This window comes from Rattus norvegicus, chromosome 8 (genome assembly GCF_036323735.1).
Source record: "Rattus norvegicus strain BN/NHsdMcwi chromosome 8, GRCr8, whole genome shotgun sequence".
In the NCBI taxonomy this organism is placed as follows: domain Eukaryota; kingdom Metazoa; phylum Chordata; class Mammalia; order Rodentia; family Muridae; genus Rattus; species Rattus norvegicus.
Genome location: NC_086026.1, coordinates 107,026,374 through 107,045,365, shown reverse-complemented (window position 1 = coordinate 107,045,365; position 18,992 = coordinate 107,026,374). Strand labels below are relative to the sequence as shown.

Sequence of the window (18,992 nt, the reverse complement as noted above, 5' to 3'; positions counted from 1 at the left end):
CTCTTTTTCAGAGGCTGTTTTCAGGAATGCGCATGCAAGCATGGATGGACCCAGAGTGCCTGTCCATCTGTGAAACATGATGCTCTGTAAAGCCTCTGCTGAGCTCTCAACTCCTTTCCTCACACTTTGCCAGAGACCGCACCTGCTCCGCCAGGGCGGTTAACTTCCGCCTTTCACATGATGCGCTAAAAGCCACAGAGGCACCTCACTGTGATGGTACATGCTTGCTATGCCAGCCCTCAGAAGGCTGAGGCAGGAGAATCACAAAGTCTGAGCTTAACTTGGGCAAAATATTGAGACCCTGTCTCAAAACAACAGTAACAAGGAGAAAATATGAACCCAGGAGTTTAGAATACCAAGTTCAATAAATTGGATACCATTTACTGAGGAACTAAAGTCATTCTCTGATGATATTGAACAATTTGTTTATTTTTTTTTAACTATGAGGATCCTGTGTGAAAGTGTAGTTCCTGCTCTGCCTCCCACATCTTTACTTCCCATCGCTTCTACACCAGCGCAAAGCGAAGCTCACTGAAGAGTCAGATCCCATTTTAGTGAGAATAGCATGGTCATCATGCCCTTGTGCTGTCCTGGGCTGGAGCATCCTCCCGACAGAGTGCTGAGTGCCATTCATACTGAGCTGACAGATACTCAAAGTAGCTTACCTTTTGTTCCTTATTGTCAAGTGAGCTCTGATGAACCCTTTGACCTCTCCCAGACTAAGTTTCCTCATCTGAACAATAGAATCAACACAATCCATTGTTCAAGATTCCATTGTTCAAGTGTGAGAGTTTTGCTTTCAAAACCATTCTTTGAAACCCAAGTATTTGAAAACGGATTTAAAGGGCTGGAGAGGTGGCTCAGCAGTTTAGAGCATTTGATCTTGGACAGGACCAGGTTCGGTTCCCAGTACTTCTGCCATAGCTCACAATCATCTGTAATTCCTGTTTCAGGGGATCAGATGCCCTCTTCTGACCTCTGTGGGCACCAGGCATACATGCACGGAGAAAATAATTACACGAATAAATCTTTTTAAAAAGTAAAATGAATTTAAAGACATTTTCTTCAGAAACTTCTGGCAGTGCTTAAGAGAGAGCTATACCAGTTTCTGCTGAGTCTGAGGGATGTGTTGTTGCTGAAGAGAAGGTAATCGTGTGGTGCAGACAAAAGCCTGAAGGGTGGGGGCCAGCATCCCACCCAGGCACTATAACCGTTCCTTCTACTCAGGTCTTCAAGGGTGTTTGTGATGAAGCTGAGTTCATCTACCTCCAGCCACACTGGGTAAGGAATGGCACCTAGAGGCTCAGTGACCTCAGGGTCCCACTCAGATGGCTGCCAACCCAATGCACACCCTAACCTGTGTGTCATATATACAGTTTTTGCTGTGTCAGCTCCCCCCCCCCACAAAAAAAAGCATGGTTTTGATGGTGATGTTTTTATCTGGTTATTCAGTCTGATTTGCTTTTTCTTTTAAGTACATCATCCTCCCACAGAAAACCTTTAGCAACAAACTCTAGACCAAGGTGACCCAGTATTGGGTACTGATGCTGAAGGCAGGTTTGAGCATCTATTCTAAAACTCCATCCCAGATCACTTGCTCGCCTCTTTCATTCTCTCAGCTCATGGTGTATTAATATTCTCTATTTGATAAAGTTCTAACTATAGAAAAATAAACCTTTCTCTATTAAGTAACGCCAGTTTGCATGTGGTGTGTGTGTGTGTGTGTGTGTGTGTGTATGCATGTGTGTATATGCGTGTGTGTGTGTGTGTGTGTGTGTGTGTGTGTGTGTTACATGTAGCCCATGAGCCTGTGTATGATCATATGGAGGTTGGGGATTTAGCTCAGTGGTAAAGCGCTTGCCTAGCAAGTGCAAGGCCCTGGGTTCAGTCCTCAGCTCCGGGGGGAAAAAAAAGAGCATATGGAGGCCAGAGCACTAGTAGAGTTCCTCAATCATTCCTGGAGACAGAACCTGTCTCCTTTTCTCAATGCTGTGCTAACAGATATGAATAGACATGTCTGTCTTTTTACATGGGTGCCAGGGATTCAAACTCAGGTCCTTAGGACAGCAAAGCCCTTATCCCTGGAGCCTTCTCCCCATCCCCAGCAATGCCAGTTTTAAACACAAGCTATTTAGCCATAGCTCACTGCCTTTCTGACCACAGGACCCTGTGTGACTCTCACATCACACACCCAAGAAGCTGGTCCTACAAGAAGAGTTTCAATTCCTGCCACGCTGAACCCTGAAGTGTTGGACTCACCCTAACCCTCCCCAAGATAGATTGTTCCCCCTGCCTGAAATGAGATATCATTCTGTTAGCCTTGGGGTCTCCTTTTCCTCCTCCTTCAGTCTCTGCAAAGCCTTAACATCCTTAGGCAAGCACACAATATATGTCCCACAAGATCTGAACTCTGTACCTCCTCTTCAATGTGGTTGTGGCACTCCCTGTTCCTCCTCTAGGGATATGGCTCTCTGACTACTTATCTCCCTGGACAGCAGGTAGTAGTGTGTGGACCATTGCTGGAGCTGGCCCTGCTCATCATTGATGCCCAGCATTTAGTCCCTAATAAATATTTCCTGTGTGAATGAATGGATTATCTAGCAAGAAAATGTGCAACAGGAGAACAAGTATTCAGTATGTCCAGTAATTAGTGTGATATGAGTTCTACGTTATGTTCTAAAGAGACCAAATTCTGTTTCAGTCTGAGTTGGTGAACACTAAGAGGTCCCTGAGCTGGTCCTGTTTGTAAGCAGTCTTGTCTACAACTTAAGGGATGCCCGAGAACACCAGAGCCTTACGTTTTAAAGTACCCAAGTCCCCCATCCTTGTGTTTCTGGCGTAGTGAAGTTTCCAGGGCTTATGTGATGCAGTCCTCAGCTTCTTGTCACTTTGAAAGACTACCTGAAAAGAAGACAGTCCTGAAAAACATGCCTGGAAAAAGAAGTGGTTGTTATGGTTTTAGGGGTCTTAACGTATGGACTCTTGGTCCTGTTGCCCTGGACCTGAGGTGTGGCAAAGCACTTTTGTCCCTATTGCCTTTGTCTGAGGTGGGGCTGAGAGTGATGGTGGGGTCACGTGGTAGAACGAAGCTGCCACCTCATGGAGCCAGTAAGGAGAACAAGAGGGAAAGGGGAGGCAGGGACAGCTCTATCCTTCACAAGTATGCTTCCACTGACCCACTTTGTGCAGCTGGACTCTGGCTTTTCATAGCTGTTGAGTTAGGAATTCATCAATGGATTATCAGCCCAGCCACCAGGTTAGTGCCTTCATGATTCAACAACATCCCAGGGCCACACCTCTGACCTTTGTTGCATATGGAACCCAACTTACAGCGAATGAGTCTATGGGTGGGCATCACGTCACCTTCAAACCATAGTAGCTGGCCCTCCAAAATGCTAGTCTCACTGAATTACAGTGAATTGAGCAAGATGGAAATATGTGACCGAAAAGTTTACTTCTCTTGTCTCACCCCTGGTATCCTCTGTGTCCTCACCCCCCCCCCTTTGCTTCTTAAGGACTGCTGAGTCTTGTGAACTACTTTGGTTGTGCTCAAATGTTTCCAGCAGAAAATTACCCTCATCTATTTTAGGTTTAACTTGGCTCTTCAGAATGAAATGGACTGATTAGCCTTATAATGATGGTAATGCTGGTGGTTGGGCTCTCCAGAGAATGCCCCAGAACCAGTTTGAATACACTGGTAGCACTGACACAGAGGTACTGATCTTGGGATAAAAAAGTCACAGAGCACACTAGCTAATTCAGAACGGGAATTAATCTCAAAAGTCAGCTAAAACCTATTCTTCTACCCTAAAAGCTACAGCATTGCCCTTGTCCATATGAGCAAGGCTGAGATGCCCAGCAAAAACTTTGGGCAATGGCAGCAAGCAGGAGCCCGAGTTCCTCTTAGAACTTAGCCCACAACCCATTTTATTCACTATAGTTTATCTGTATTTCAGAAACAGCCTGGAAGGGAGGTAGTAGAAAGTAGAATGTTCATAATGAAATTGAAGATAAAAGAAATAATAAGAAAATCCAAAGCCCACGGGTAAGATTGGTATTGATTGAACATCTTAGAAAACATTGTTTTAAGAGATTGGGGCATGCTTCCTCTATGGAAAGTGGGGAACTCAGTTCAGCTACACTTGAATTAGAGTCTGAATATGAATCGTGCCCTGGGGCACTCTTTAGACATCTTGGGATTCTTTGGGGATACAGTGGTAGATTAGAACATATGGGGGCTTACAAGTCAGCCTTACCTGAGCTTAATGCCCAAGTTTATCTCAATGACATTGAGCAGTAAGTTCATGATCTTCCTCCTCCTCTTCTCCTTCCTCCTCCTCCCTTTTCTAGTTTGTATAAGTTTGAGTCAGGAAAGCCTGTAATCTTAGCACTTAAGAGGCCAAAAGTTAGAGGATCGCAAGGTCCAGACTGTCCTGGACTAAATAATAGGGCCCAGTCTCAACAACAAAAGTACAATGATTTGTATGAACTTATATAGAACAACTGCCTCGTATATTTGCTATGACGGTCGAATAAGATTGCCTGGAAACAAAGATCATTGCCCAAACAGGCATGCAATCAATTCCATTATCCCTTTGCCTCCAACTGTCAGCTCCTATAACAGCTGGACAGGATTTGGGCTAGGGAGAAACATGTCTGTGCCTCTGTCACCCTGAAAGCAAATTCTCCAAGGAGTCACATACCTCTCCCTGGGCCAGGCAGTGTAGCTAAAGGAATGTCAGACCAAGGGTGAGGCATCTCAGAGTAGATGTCCCGCTCTATAACTTCATCCCCTGGGCCACCTTAGCGATGACACACCTAAAACCCAGAAAAGCACTGTCACTTAACTTAAACCTATTACGTCACCTAAAGCACACTTGGAATTTGAACCCAGATATCTTGGCTCTGTACTTCAGTAGCCTGCGGATTGGTTTTCCTACCCATCTCAGAGTGCTAGGAGACCCCCCCCCCCCGTACTGTAAGTGGCCTCTGGACAGCAGAGCATCATTGCCTGAAGCCTGCAAGTACTCTCAATACCACAAGAGGACATGTCTCAGATTTGCAGCACATTTCAAAACATTTGCCACAGGATTTGCTGTACAGTCAGAGTTCAGGAAATAAATATTCATGAGCAGAGGGAAAAAGAGAAGATTCTTGTGGCCTCATAATTTCAATGCAGAGTAACAGCTATAATAAACATTAACCCAGCAGAAGGGGCAAAATGCATTAATTTCACAACATGCTCTGCTCTTTAAGAAGTTAGCTGTTTGAGCTCCGTGGGGAATCTTGAACTCACAGAGATTCACTCCCACTGTTTCAAAAGAGAAAATTGCCTGCCCCCACTGTGAGTGGGGGGTGGGTAAAGAGACATAATGGAGGCTGGGGGAGGCGAGGGGGGTTCGGCCGCAACAATGTGCTCTTTATAAACCCGAGTGATGGAAACAGAATTGATGCTCAGGCTTAAAATGAATGAAGGCTCCCGCACAGATCTGGCAGGACCTGGGTCTCCGTTTCTAACCATCTCCTGGCCATGCCAATGTGGCCAGCCCGTGCAATGGACATTCAAGCCCTGAAATGTTGTCACAAGACAGTAGTCATTCATCTGTTGATTGTTAGCAAGTTCTTTAATCCCAGACTAAGCAAAAGACAAGGTGAACTCTGCCAGGAAGACGAAGAAACAGGGAGAAATCACCACCCATATAAAGACCACACAAGCACCTGCTGGGTGACATCCGCACACATGAGACACTTCCTCTTTAGAAAGTGAGCAGGTAGGCCTGATCTCCAGAGGCCAAGGCTAGTTGAGCATTGTGAGTGTGCAGAGGAAATTAGGTAGAAGCTTTGGGCTTCTGGATCCGGCTCTCTAAAGGTACCACCTTCAGCCTAGAGACCCCCAGCACTCACCCTCACTGCTCTCTCCTTCTGCAGGGGAAATCTGCGCATTCAAGATCCATGGGCAGGAGCTGCCTTTTGAAGCTGTGGTGCTCAATAAGACATCTGGAGAGGGCCGGCTCCGTGCCAAGAGTCCCATCGACTGTGAGCTACAGAAGGAGTACACATTCATCATCCAGGCCTATGACTGTGGTGCAGGACCTCAGGAAGCAGCCTGGAAGAAGTCACACAAGTGAGCTTTCTCCCACTTCCACCCTGGGCTATCCACTCCCATTTATTCTGTTTACAAACTGTTCTTTAAGTATGTCTACCTATAGTTCACGCCAGGGGTATGTTTGGAAGATGGTTTAAAACTCCCAATTCCTTTAGCATCCCTTTGCCTAGGAGCAGGAAGTGGGCTATGGTGGTGGTGATTGGGGGCAGAGGTACTCATGTTATAACTGGTCATATTGGAAAAAGACCCAGATGTGGCCTAGGTGATGGTGAATGCTCCCAAAGCATCTACACAAGATGGTTTCTACCCCAGGAATACTGTACCTGTTTTTCTTCTCTGGAAGAGACTCTTAGGCCACCTCCAGGATCGAGTGCAAACACTGTTTCCTATAGGAACCATTCCCTAATCCACCCCTCTCCTCAGACCCAGTCTAAACTTTTCTCTGCATTTCTCCAAAGTTCTTTGTTTCTCTCTTTCACATTCTTCTCTCCTTGAGTCAACAGTTCTCTCCCTTATGGAGTTTAGCTCAGAGCATAACACATTGACTTCTTCCTGAGTGGAGAAAGGAGTAGACAGATGAAGGGAATAGGGAAAAGGGAGAAGACTAAGAGGGAAGGTGTCACCTGAGGTGAAAAATAGGGAATGACAGAGAATGAAGAAGATTTGTTCAGCATCAAGACAAGAGCAGGTTGCTCTGGTTGGTACCCAGAGGGAGGGAAAACAGAGCACTCAGGTAACAGTTGCTCTGAGCCCTTGAGGCCTCGTCACTCATGTGGTCTTGGGCTCCATCAATGCCCCCACAACACATGGTGTGAGTCCTTCTTTACTGTGCATTCTTCTTTCTGATTGGTGCTCCAGGGCTGTGGTCCACATCCAGGTGAAGGATGTCAATGAGTTCGCACCCACCTTCAAAGAACCAGCCTACAAAGCCATCGTCACAGAGGGCAAGATCTATGACAGCATCCTGCAGGTAGAAGCCATCGATGAGGACTGCTCCCCCCAATACAGCCAGATTTGCAACTATGAAATTGTCACGACGGATGTGCCTTTTGCCATTGACAGAAATGGTAAGTGTCCTGAAAAGATCCCAGTTTGTCAAGGAAACATATTTACTGTTCCTGCTCTCAAGACCTAGAAGGGGCCCAAATGGTACCTCCCTAGAGACCCTTTATCTAAGCACCATGACCTAATTCTGCACTTGAGTTGATGACTCATATATAATTAGAAACTTTTTATGTATAAACTACGAGAAAACCCCAGGAACATCAATGAATATGGTCTGGAGAACTCATAATCTCGCACATTTGAATACAAAACAAAGGCAGTGTCCTGGAATAATTATTTATTATCTAGGTGTGTGCCTTATCATCACCTTGGGCACATCTGGATGCCTTTGAATAATTTTAGTTGTAACATGAGCCCCCCCAATGACCACCACAACAACTTGCTCTCTGCTCCCGGGCAAATAGATATTAACAGAACTGGGAATTTTAAACCACTTTCCAACCATAAATTTGTTAAGAAATCTTTAAAACTCTTGCCAGCTTTCCCTTTGAGAATTTCAACTGTAGCAGTGCCTTCCTCCCAGTTTGTATTGAACTGAAAATGATTCCATTAAAACCATTTGGATATTTCTCATCACCATTAATATCAGTCTTATTAGAGTGTACACATGGCTAGAGGTCCAATCAACTCAATCCATTTGGACTAGAACTTGATTGTAAGGAAATAGTACTATTTGCTGAGTACATTGCTCATTATTAGTTTGAGTTGTGTGGGTGTCTGTTTATTATCCCCTCTTCATTTCAGGCAACATTTGAGTTAGGATACAGTAGCACAGGATACAAAAGTTGCAAGCCCTGAAGCATTCTGTAAAGCAAGTGTTAGGTTTAGTGATGGGCTCAGAGTAGAGCTAGAATAGAACTCAAGAGAGACACAAGCTTGCCCTCATGGAAATTACCAAGCAGCAGGGTGAAGAGGGAGGAAGGGAGAATGTTAAGGGAAAATAAATAGTAAAAACAATGTACAAAACATTCTGGGAACTGGCCTTAGACTGGAAATTAGATTTGAGAATTTTTCTATCCAACATCTATGAGGGAAACAAATTAGTCATTTTCTCCTAAGTCTTCAGGAATGCTTCATAATATTGAGATCAAAAGGAAGCGTGTTCTATAATGTAATCTTCTGAGTCATAAGAACAATAGCAGAGTCCATACAGGAAGGGAACAACTTCACTCCCACCTTCAAATAGCTTCCCGTATGATCTGCCTGACTGTTGGGACAAAAGGCTAAAGGGCATGGGACTAAGAGTTACCTCTCTGGACATCATTATTCCAAGTTGCACGGGGAAGCAGATCTGTGCACAGGAAAGGGAAGATGGGAATACAGAAGTGAAGATGAGTTCTATTTGTAGAATCATCCAGACCCTCACAGCTTCTCTAGGAAGCCAAGCCTACAGGCTGGCCTGTACCCAACACACACACACACACACACACACACACACACACACACACACACACACACACACACTCACTCACTTGGGAATTTGAGCCATGACAAGTACATGGTAAATAGTAAGACATCTGAGCAGAGTCATCAGTGATTGGTGGTCAAGCTCCACTTGGCCTCGTGGTCCTTGTTCTCAAGAGCTCCCAGGGAGAGATCAGATGCAAATTCTTCTATCTGAGGTAAACTGCCCCAGTCATGACGATAATTACTCACCTTGATGAGCCATTCCGCTAACATATGCCAATTTATTTCCCTGGCTGTCTCATTAAAAGTGAGTAATGGGCCTTTGCCAGGTCTCTACCTCCAACTTTGGTTTACAATGTAAAGATGATGAGGAGAGTTGGCTCTCCTAGAGAGTGCGGCTCCCCAGCAGAGACGTTTACAAAAGCAGCTATCCAAGTAATGAAGACAGGACCTGGGCAGCTCCCAGTCTAATGAGCTTCTCAGCAGGCCCTTATCCATCACTTCTGTGGTGACCTTCTCAGCTCCTTGAAGTTCTTCGCATGTGAGCAACTCATAGAAACTGCGGCTGAATGTTAGGTACCTCCCTTGGCCACAGGTTCTCCACATTCTTCATCCCGCAGCTAAGTAGATGCTCCCAGGTCTTCAACTTTCCAGGCTCTTTGCTTATGGGGAGAAAGAAGGAGACATAGAAGCAGGAAGGGTGGAAGACATTAGGTAGAGTCAGAATGACCTCCTATACCTACAGACTCAACCTTTTCCACCTGTAAACCCTTCACCTTCTTCCTTGTCAAAGCTCGGTAGCATCGACACAGTTATTGTGGAGTTCTGAAGCTGTGGATGGATGTGCATTTTGAGTACTCACCAGATAAGCAGTGCTGAGTAAGGCTGCTATCTAGAGTCATTGAATATTTCTTCCTGTGACTGGGTCATAGGGTTCTTAGTCACTCTCCATGCAATCTGGGCTGAGAGGAGCATGTAACTATAAAGTAAGGATTTTACCACCATCTTGGAAAGTTCTAGATCTTTTGATCTCAATATTATGAAGCATTCCTGAAGACTTAGGAGCTAAGTGGTCTAGAGGCTCCATCTGCTTGCTCCCAGCCAGCCTCTCCTGTATAAGCAGAACCTGGATCCCTATTTTCCTTAGACAAGTGGAGAACCCTACAGCAGGAAGAATTTCCTAACACTGTTGGCACCTGGGGCTTACCACTACAAATCTCTTCCTCAATGATAATCAAAAGGAACAGATTGGAGTTCAGGTTCATAAACAGAGTGTAGGGTAAGACCTCCAAGGAGACAGAAAAAGTGGTTCCCAGTTTGTTCCCCCAACATAGAACAAGTACACAGCCATGCATAAAACACCAGGCAATGAAAATATCTTGAGAATAACTACACAAAAATCAGGTAAGAGCATCAGTTTAATTTTACCCACATCATCCCTTCCCACACACTGGTGGTACCCAGCACAGAGAAAAAAAATCCTTTGCTCACAAATTCCTCTCACAGAGAAAAGTGTAGCATGCTGAACCACCAGCTTCCCCAGTCTTTCAAAACAGTTCCCAAGTGACTTACTTCACCATCCCACTCTGATCACTGGGGAGGCCAGCATAGCTAAGAATGTCGGGCAATAGCTAAGGAGAAAATTAGATGGCCAGGGGCCTCTCAGGCTCAGCCAGGTGGCAGAATCCACCATGGTCTTCAGTGGCCTGCTCTGCAGGGAACACCCAAGGTCTTCACTGGGCACCTCTGCCTCCCTCTTGGTCACTACTGCGTGGCCCCTGTAGCTTCATTATTATGTTCCCCTGCAGTGTCTAGCCTGGTGGATCAACACCATCAACCACATAGGGAGCCAGCATTAGCACAGTAGAAACGGGTCCTCTCCTCTTTTACTACTAAGGAGCCCATAACTTTTCACTATCTCAGTGTCCAGGTGTTTGAGCCTTTATGCCTCTTCTTCCTCTCACCAGGAGATAACCTTGATCATCCAGGGACACCCAATCAGACACCAGTACAACCAGTGTATCATAAGCAAATGACCTATGTACCCAGTGCCAGCATCAGCTGGCCATAACATATGTGCTTGTGATTATTCACATGAAGCATTCATGATTATTCACCCTGATCCATGTGCCAATGAGCAGCCAGCCTCAACTCCTCCTATTATCAGGTCTGTCCACTGAGCCTATGGTTATCTCATGTAGCTGTCTGTGTGCCTTCCAGCCCTTACCTCCCATCACCAAACCCTGAAGTCACATTCACTCCTACAGCTGGCCCTCATAGATATACAGATGTGTACTGTAAGCTCTAATGCCTCTAGCTATAAGTGTGCATGGAGCCGCCCACCCAGCCACTAATGCCCATTGGCTCAGTGTACTCACAGTCAACCCTTGTAGCTACACAAAGGTCCATAACCAGCCCCAGCTGCATTATCTTGTTGTTTGCACCACTGCCCTGCTCGCATTTATAGCTACTTCTGGCATCTGCCTGCATTCATACTGACAGCTTGAGCCCTATTGGTGCACATATACAAACAATTGGCCTAATCCCTTTTGCTGGCTCCTATGAATAAACTGGGTAAACAAAGCCAATCTTTATAACAGAGTATCCGCACAATGCCAGCCTTATGCCTGAGGCTGTGTGCATGTACAGTACCCTACCCATACCCATACCTAGTTGGCCTTATCCCAACCCTTGCCATCATGTGCATTCCTGATGCCAGTTAGATGCTCAGGATCTGCTGCCTCAGCTGCTTGGCACAGTTACCATAAGGATACCAAGATGCTCCCCTGCCATAGTATCCATAGCAATGCCAAGGACTGTATACTGCTGATGTTGTAAACCCGAGATTCCTGATCCAAGACATCATGTTCTTCCTTTCATACCTAGAACCACATGCTTGACACTGAGTATGGGCGACAGTGTTTCTCCTCACAGTGAAGGTATTTCATTTCTGAAGCCATTCCTATAAGTCTAGGAAAGGAAGTTGAGCTTTCTTCAAATGCTCAGGAGTCATTCTCACATCCCACATATAATTTCAGTTCCACGGGAACCAATGCCTTCTCCTGGCCTCTATACAAGCATGAGTGTGGGACATACATATATGCAGGCAAAACACACAGAGATAAAAATAAAACAAAAGTTAAAGTGTTAAAACATTACATTACTGACCTGTAGAAAATAATGTACTATACAACGATAACAAAAATCCCTGCAAACAAAGAATGAAATCCATCCTTCAAAAATGAGAAAGATGAACAAAAGAGAGTCCACTACCCCTAGACCTATCTTACAAGAAATGAAAAATCATCTCTTGAACTGAAGCAAAATGATGGTATTTAATAATATCAAAACCTATGAAGCCCTTGGCACTAACAACCACATATCAAATTTACAGTATTCTGATACTATTGTTGAGGTAGGTAAGTTACTTATAAATATATATTAAAGGCAAAAGTATTAAGACTGAGTATAGCTCATATAATACATGAATAGGTACAAAAGCAGGGAAAGTGTGGAATCCAAAATACACACTTGGAGATAGAAGTTATAGAGCTTAACTGAAGTTAAGGTGTCAATTTTAAAACAATTGGCATAACTATAAGACATTTCATGTAAACCTCTTAGTAACCTTAAAGGAAATCCTCATAGGTGCATAAAAGGGAAACCAATAAAAGTACACTACTATAGAAAATTATCAAGTCACAAAGAAAGGAAAATGAAGCAGTGAATAGAATCAGAATCTGGAAAATAATTTAAAATAACAATATTAAGTCCTGATGTACTGATAATTACTTTAGGTGCAAATGGACTAAATTTAACAATCAAAATTCACAGGGGCTAAATGAGAAGAAGAAGGTCAATATTTAATGATAAGGATTGATTTATCAATAGGCTAACACCATTGTAAAAAAAAAAAAAGCCCACATGTGTGTAGCATTAAAGAATCTAAATATAAAAGAAAATACTCACAGATCTGAAAGAAGAAACAAGCAATAATAGCAGGAGTCTTTAATGCCCACCTTTAGAAATGGACAGATCATCTGGATAGAAAATCAATAAGAAAACATTGCACTTAAATTATACTTTAAAGCTCGATGTACACAGAGCATTTTCTCAACAGCAGCAGAATACAAAGCACACAGGAGACAGATTCAGGACAGATAATATTGAAGCACAAAACAGCTTTAAGTTTAAGAATAAAATCGCATCAACTACAGCTGTATGAAACTATGGAGTAATAGAAGAAGGAGAAAAAAATAATTTTCATAAGACATTTCATGTTAACCTCTTAGTAGCCCCAAAGCAAATCCTTGTAAGTGCATATCAAGAGAGAGATGAGAGTTGACGTGTAACCCATCCAAACTTGAACTGTTGAAAAAGCAGGTCTAAGAAGGAAATTTGTGGTGGTAAGAATCATGTTTTTTTTAAGAGGACAAAAACAAACAAACAAACAAAAACCCCGTAAAACAACTTGCTGTTGAACCTCATGGAAATATAAAAAGAACAAAGAAAATAAAAAAGTGGCAGGAAGGTTGGCTAACCATGATCAATACAGAATAAGTGGGAAAAAACAACAGACAAACAATAGGAAATAGATCAGTGAAGGATATTCTGCAAAGATAAAACTGACAAACCTTTAGCTACAGTAGAAGGATAAAAAGGAAACAAGAAAACAGATACTGCAGAAATACAAAGGAAAGCAAGATAGTGCTAAATATGGCTATGCCCCACCAATTGACTAACCTAAAAGAAATGAATTCCTTCTTAGGATCATATGGTCTACTGAGACTGGGTAAGTAAAATGAGCAAGGAGATTGAATCAGTAATTTTAAAATGTGGTCTTCTATGCATGGACGCCCAGGATTTGATAGCTTCCCAGCCATCTACCACATATTTAAAGACTCACTAGAACCAGTTCCTCTCAAACTCTCCTTAAAAAAAATTAAAGATGAGAAAGTGCTTCCCAACTATTTTTAAAGGCTGACTTTTCCTCTATACCAAAATCAGATAAGGATATCACATTACAGAACAAGGATGCCCCAATATCCACAAGAACTCAGAAGCAAAAAGTCCTCAACAAAATCCTAGCATAATACCTTAGCTACTCTTCCTGTGGTGGTCAAATGTTCTGACAAAAGCGACTTGCAGGAGAAAGGGTTCTGGCTCACAGTTCAAGCACAGTCCCTTTTAGTGGAGAAGATGGGGTAGCAGGTCACTTCTCTTTAATGGTGCTGATCTCCTTGGCAGCTAGTTACAGCTGCCTTGTTACCTCTCTCCTTGTCTGAAAGTCTAAGCTTGCTCACCTGCATTTCCTCTGGCAAACAAAGGAATTATCTTTAAGTTCAACTTCATACAAGTTCTCATGTAGCAGCAGAAAGAAGTCAGATTCCTGGACAAAATAAAATACAAATTGACCCTAGTTCAACCATAAGAGTTTGTGTTCCCCTCTGAAACCTTATGAAGCAGGCCTCTACTATCTATGTTTCTTCCAGTATTGTCTTTAATTCTACCACCACCAGAATGTCCTATTAAGCTCTTTCTATAGTATTCAAGGATTTTATAACCCAGAATTCCAAAGTGTTCCAAATTCCTCCCACAAACCATTCCCAAAAGCCTAAAAATTACATGGTCACGTTCATCTTGCATACTATATAGCAAGTCCCCATATACCATTATGAAACTGTATCTTAGTTACTTTCTCACTTCTGTGACTAAGATACCTTGACATGAGCAATTGAAGGGAGAAAGAATTTGTTTTGTCTTATTCAGTGATCTATTGCTGTGGAGAGACACCATGACCACAGCAACTCTTATAAAGAAAAACATTTAATTGGGCTGGTTTACAGTTTCAGAGGTTTAGTCCATTATTGTCATGGTGAGAAGCATGGTAGCACACAGGCAGACATGGTGTTGGAGAAGTAGCTGGAGTTCTTCATCTGCAGAGAGAGATCTGCAGACAGCAGGAAGAAAGAGACACTGGGCCTGGCTTAAGCATTTTAAACTCCAAAGCTTACCCCCAGTGATGTACTTCCTCCAACAAGGCCACACCTCTGAATCCCTGTAAAGTAGTGCCACTCCCTAATGACCAAGCATTCAAGTCTATGAATTAGACTCCCTGTGGGGAAGGGCACTCTTATTCAAACCACTATAGGGCTACAAGGCAGGGCTAAAGTCCATCCGGCAAGGAGGGGCCACAGGCATGTAAGACGTGGTGGCAGGAATGGGAGGCTGGCTGCTCATATTGTATCCTCACTCAGGAACCAGAGGGTTAACAGGGAATGGAGATGGACTATAAATCCTTAAGGGTCACCCCGAGTGACCCACCTCCTCCAGTGAAGCCCCACCTCCTACAGATTCTGTAACCTTTCCAAATAAAACCATTGGTTATGGCCTAAGTGATAGAATACATAAACCTATTGAGAACATTTCACATTCAAACCATAACACACACTAAATTAAATAACATATTAAAAAATTATACACCATGAGCAAGTGAAATTTATCTTTGGGATGTAAGGAAGATTCACCACACACCCATGAAATGATGTAACATACCATATTTATCAAATCAAAGACAATAACATATGACCATTTTGATAGATGCAGAAAATGTATTTGGGGGAATATCCATACTTTTTCATGATAAAACTTCTTAGCAAACCAAGACGATAGGCAACAGGGCAAGGAAAAAAAGATTTAACTAAAAATCTTTTTTTGCAGTAATAAAGCAATCAGCAAAGCAGGACGGCAGCCTACAGAATAAAGAGAATATTTAAAAGCTGTATGCACAGTAATGAGTTATGCCACACATACACAGGATTCATCAAACTCATTAAGAAGATAAGTGCCAAGCACCTGAATAGACTTTCTCCCTAAGAAAACATAAAAAGGCCAGCAGGCATGAGAAAAAAAATACTCAGTGTCACCAACCATAAATGAAACACTAATTAAAACCTACCTCAATGAAATGTTACCCCTCAACTGTCATACTGCCTTTATCAAAAAGCCAAGAGAGTCATAGCACAAATGTTATAAGGTGGTTGAGGAAAATGAAGGTTTTATATATGGTTGGTCAGGATGTACATTTATACAACCATCCGTTATAAAAATGACAAAAATTAGAAAGAGAATTGCTATATAATCTTAATTCTCCCAGTCCTGGAAAAATAAATTGACTTTCTAGAGGTGATAATGGATGCCCATAATTTATTGCAACAAAGTTTGCAGTACCCAAGACATGGAACCCTAAGGTGTATAGAAAAGAAAATGAAAGAGATGTGCCCCCCCCCACACACACACAGAGTGATACACACCGACATGTGCACTGAAAGCTATTCAGTCTTAGAAGGGAAGTGGTTCGAATGCAACAACGTTGATAGCCTGTAGAGCATCATGTTCAGTGAAATAAGCAAGAGAGAACCACAAACAGTATATGATGTCGTGTATATGAGAGGCCTTTTGAATTCATAGTAATGGAGAGTATAATGGTGTTTACTAGGGATTTGGGGGTGGGAAAATGGAAGACATCAGTCAAAGTGTCTAAGCATTCAGTTATATGGGGAACCAGTACTGGGGACCTAATGACAGTATGACAACCATTGTTGCTATGGAATATATGCATTACAATTTGAACTTTGACGAGTGTAGATTTCAAGTATTCTCAAGCACATATAAATAACTAGGTGAGGTGTAAATACATCAAATATTAAAGTATTGACTATGGGAGTCATTTCAAGGAGTTCAGTTATATCAAACTGTCACACTATACACTTGTTATGATATAGATAGAAACAGGTAGCCAAAAGGTTCCTGTGTTAAGACTTGGTCTCTAGGTAGTGAACCCAAACACTGAGATGTGATTGGATTGGAAAGACTCTGACCTCATCAGTAGATGAGCCTTCTGATGGCATTGTAGGAGGGTGTGGGGACTGAGAGGAGGCCTCATTGAAAGAAGTAGGTCACTGGACACATGCCTTGGTAGGGAATACTTTGTCCACACTTCTCCTGGCTTTCCCTGCTTCCTGGCCCACTATGAAGCAATTATCTTTGCCAACCCAATGCTCCTGACATTTGTCCTCATCTCAGGCCCCAAAGAAACAGAATCAACAATGGACCATGGACTAAAAGCCCTGAAACCATGACTCCAAACATATCTCTTCCTCTTTTGACCTGTTCCTATCACACATAGGTCACACTGACTGAAAGGCCAACAACACAATACCCTAAACATATAGGGCTTGTCAATTGCACCTTATAAACCTGAGGGAGGCCCACCAATGCTCCCACGGCTGGGAGGAGCGAGGATGAGAGTCCTTGACAACTTAGTTCAGCCTTGTCGCAAAGGTTTATCAATAAAGTCGGAATTGGATATCTGAGTAAATTCATGCAACGGGGAACTTGCTAGGATATAGCAGGGAGACAAGCAGCATCGCGCATGTCTGCGGTTTGTTCCCTTTGCCATTTTCCTAGAACCAAGTTTGAGCTGAGGGATTGATTCTGAAAAGGTCTGGGCAATTTCACAGTAACTGCCATAGATCACCAAGCACATTTCCAGAAGGGCGGCCACGACTGAAATGCCACCTGCAAAAGGGTGAAGGGCTGTGTGCTGACTTCAGCCTTCTCTCCTACACTTAATTAAAAAAAAATAAAGCAATAGTAACTTAATTAATATGTGAGGTAAATTTTGATTGGCCCTTAAGGGTTAACCTCCAAGTTCATTTAGACTTTGATGAACAGACTGCAGCTCACCTAAGTTTACTGTTCTGGTAAGCAGCCAGGAGGTAAAAGCTCACTCATAGGTGGAGTAAAAGAAACATTTGCAACAGATGGTGGGTTGTTTGTTTGATTGTTTGCATGTTTGCTTTTTGAAAGCTCTCTCTGAGCTTTCAAAGCATTTTTAAATGTGTGTCTTCTCCCCCAAACAACCCTCTCCCATGCAACAATGGGCCACGTTATTATACCCTCATTTGTGACCTAATGTTTCAAGTTCTTCCCTTTGAAAGTCATTTGCACGTGCATGCAGTTGGTGGTGGTGGTGGAGAAAGTAAATTAGTCTCCCAGACAGTTTCATTAAGACTTGTTCCGGAAGTAGAGCTGCAACAAATTGAGCTAAAGATTCCCTTTGTGTGTTTATTTTTCTGCTACAATCAATAGTGCTTCGTCAGCTTAATGTTACACCAATTGTCAACCCGGAGCCTTCCTCTTTTAAGTGGCATGAGTTTCTGGACTCATTTCATTCTGAAGAAAGAGAAATACTTGTGCTCAAAAACCAATAGGGTGCTGCAGAAACATTTCTTGTGATGAGTTTAAGGTACTTCTGCTCGGCAGAGTCCTTCCCTGTGTTAAGGACAGCCACAGACAAGTTCATAGAGTCCAGAGGATGATGGATCTCAACCTTCCGAATAATTAGACCTTGTAATACAGTTCCTCACTCTGTGGTGACTCCCAACCATAAATTTATTTTTGTTGCTGCTTCATTGCTATCATTTTACCACTATAATGAATCATTGTGTAAATATCTGTGTTTTCCATTGGTCTTAAGTGAACCCAGTGAAAAGGTCATTCCACCCCAAAGGGGTCAGGACCAATATGTTGAGAACCACTACCATAGGGACTGCTACCAATCCCAGGAACCATTCCAGACCTGTGCAAGCCTTCAGGAGTAAGGCCAATGTGTGAAAGAAAGTACAAGGAGTTCTACATACATATGACATGGCAATACAGAAGGGTAGCAACCCCACTTTTACTTAGAAAATGTGGTCCTGAGTCAATAGGTGCTTTGTGTTTTCAAAAATAGCTGAGAGCACACAGCAAAGGTGTGTCTCGGTTCCAGCGTCTTGGGTGTCTTTGTATTTTCTGACATGGACCAGAATGTGCTGGGAGATGTGATGGCTAAATCAGCTTCCCCACTCTTAAGAGCAAAGTTTGGTTTTCTATGATTGTGGTGGTGGTTGTGGTGTTATTGTTGTTGGTGTTGTTGTTATTGTTGTTGTTGTAGCACATTGCCACAATCTGGATGGATAATATTTAAGTGTTGAAATAAAGTACTAGGGAAATAGAAAATAGGTGTCAGACACAACCATTCTGTGTTTGTTGATTTGTTTTCTTGTTTCTGTATTCATAATTTCACTTGGGGTAAGAAGAGGTAACATCTGAGCTCTTGTTTGCTATCAATGCCAAAATCAAATGGAGAGGGAGAGGAAGAGGGGGAGGGGGAGGAAGAGGGAGAGGGAGAGGAAGAGGGGGAGGGAGAGGGGGAGGAGAGGGGGAGGGGGAGAAACAAAGAGAGAATAAAGGGAAGAAATGGTCCCCAGAAATTGAAGATCTTAACGTTTAGTACTAAACACTTGGCCTTTATCCACACACACCCTCACTTGGAACAAAATAGCATTCCACCAAAAAAAAAACAAAAACA

General features: G+C 43.0%; 1 protein-coding gene across 1 annotated transcript in view; it reads left to right on the top strand.

The window, feature by feature from the left end:
- Window positions 1-18,992, top strand: part of Clstn2 (calsyntenin 2) — a 616,509-nt gene that overhangs the window by 471,037 nt on the left and 126,480 nt on the right. The window contains exons 3-4 of the mRNA NM_134377.2: window positions 5,929-6,124; window positions 6,965-7,173. Coding sequence (NP_599204.2) covers window positions 5,929-6,124; window positions 6,965-7,173 — 405 coding nt within the window. The remainder of the gene's footprint in view (window positions 1-5,928; window positions 6,125-6,964; window positions 7,174-18,992) is intronic.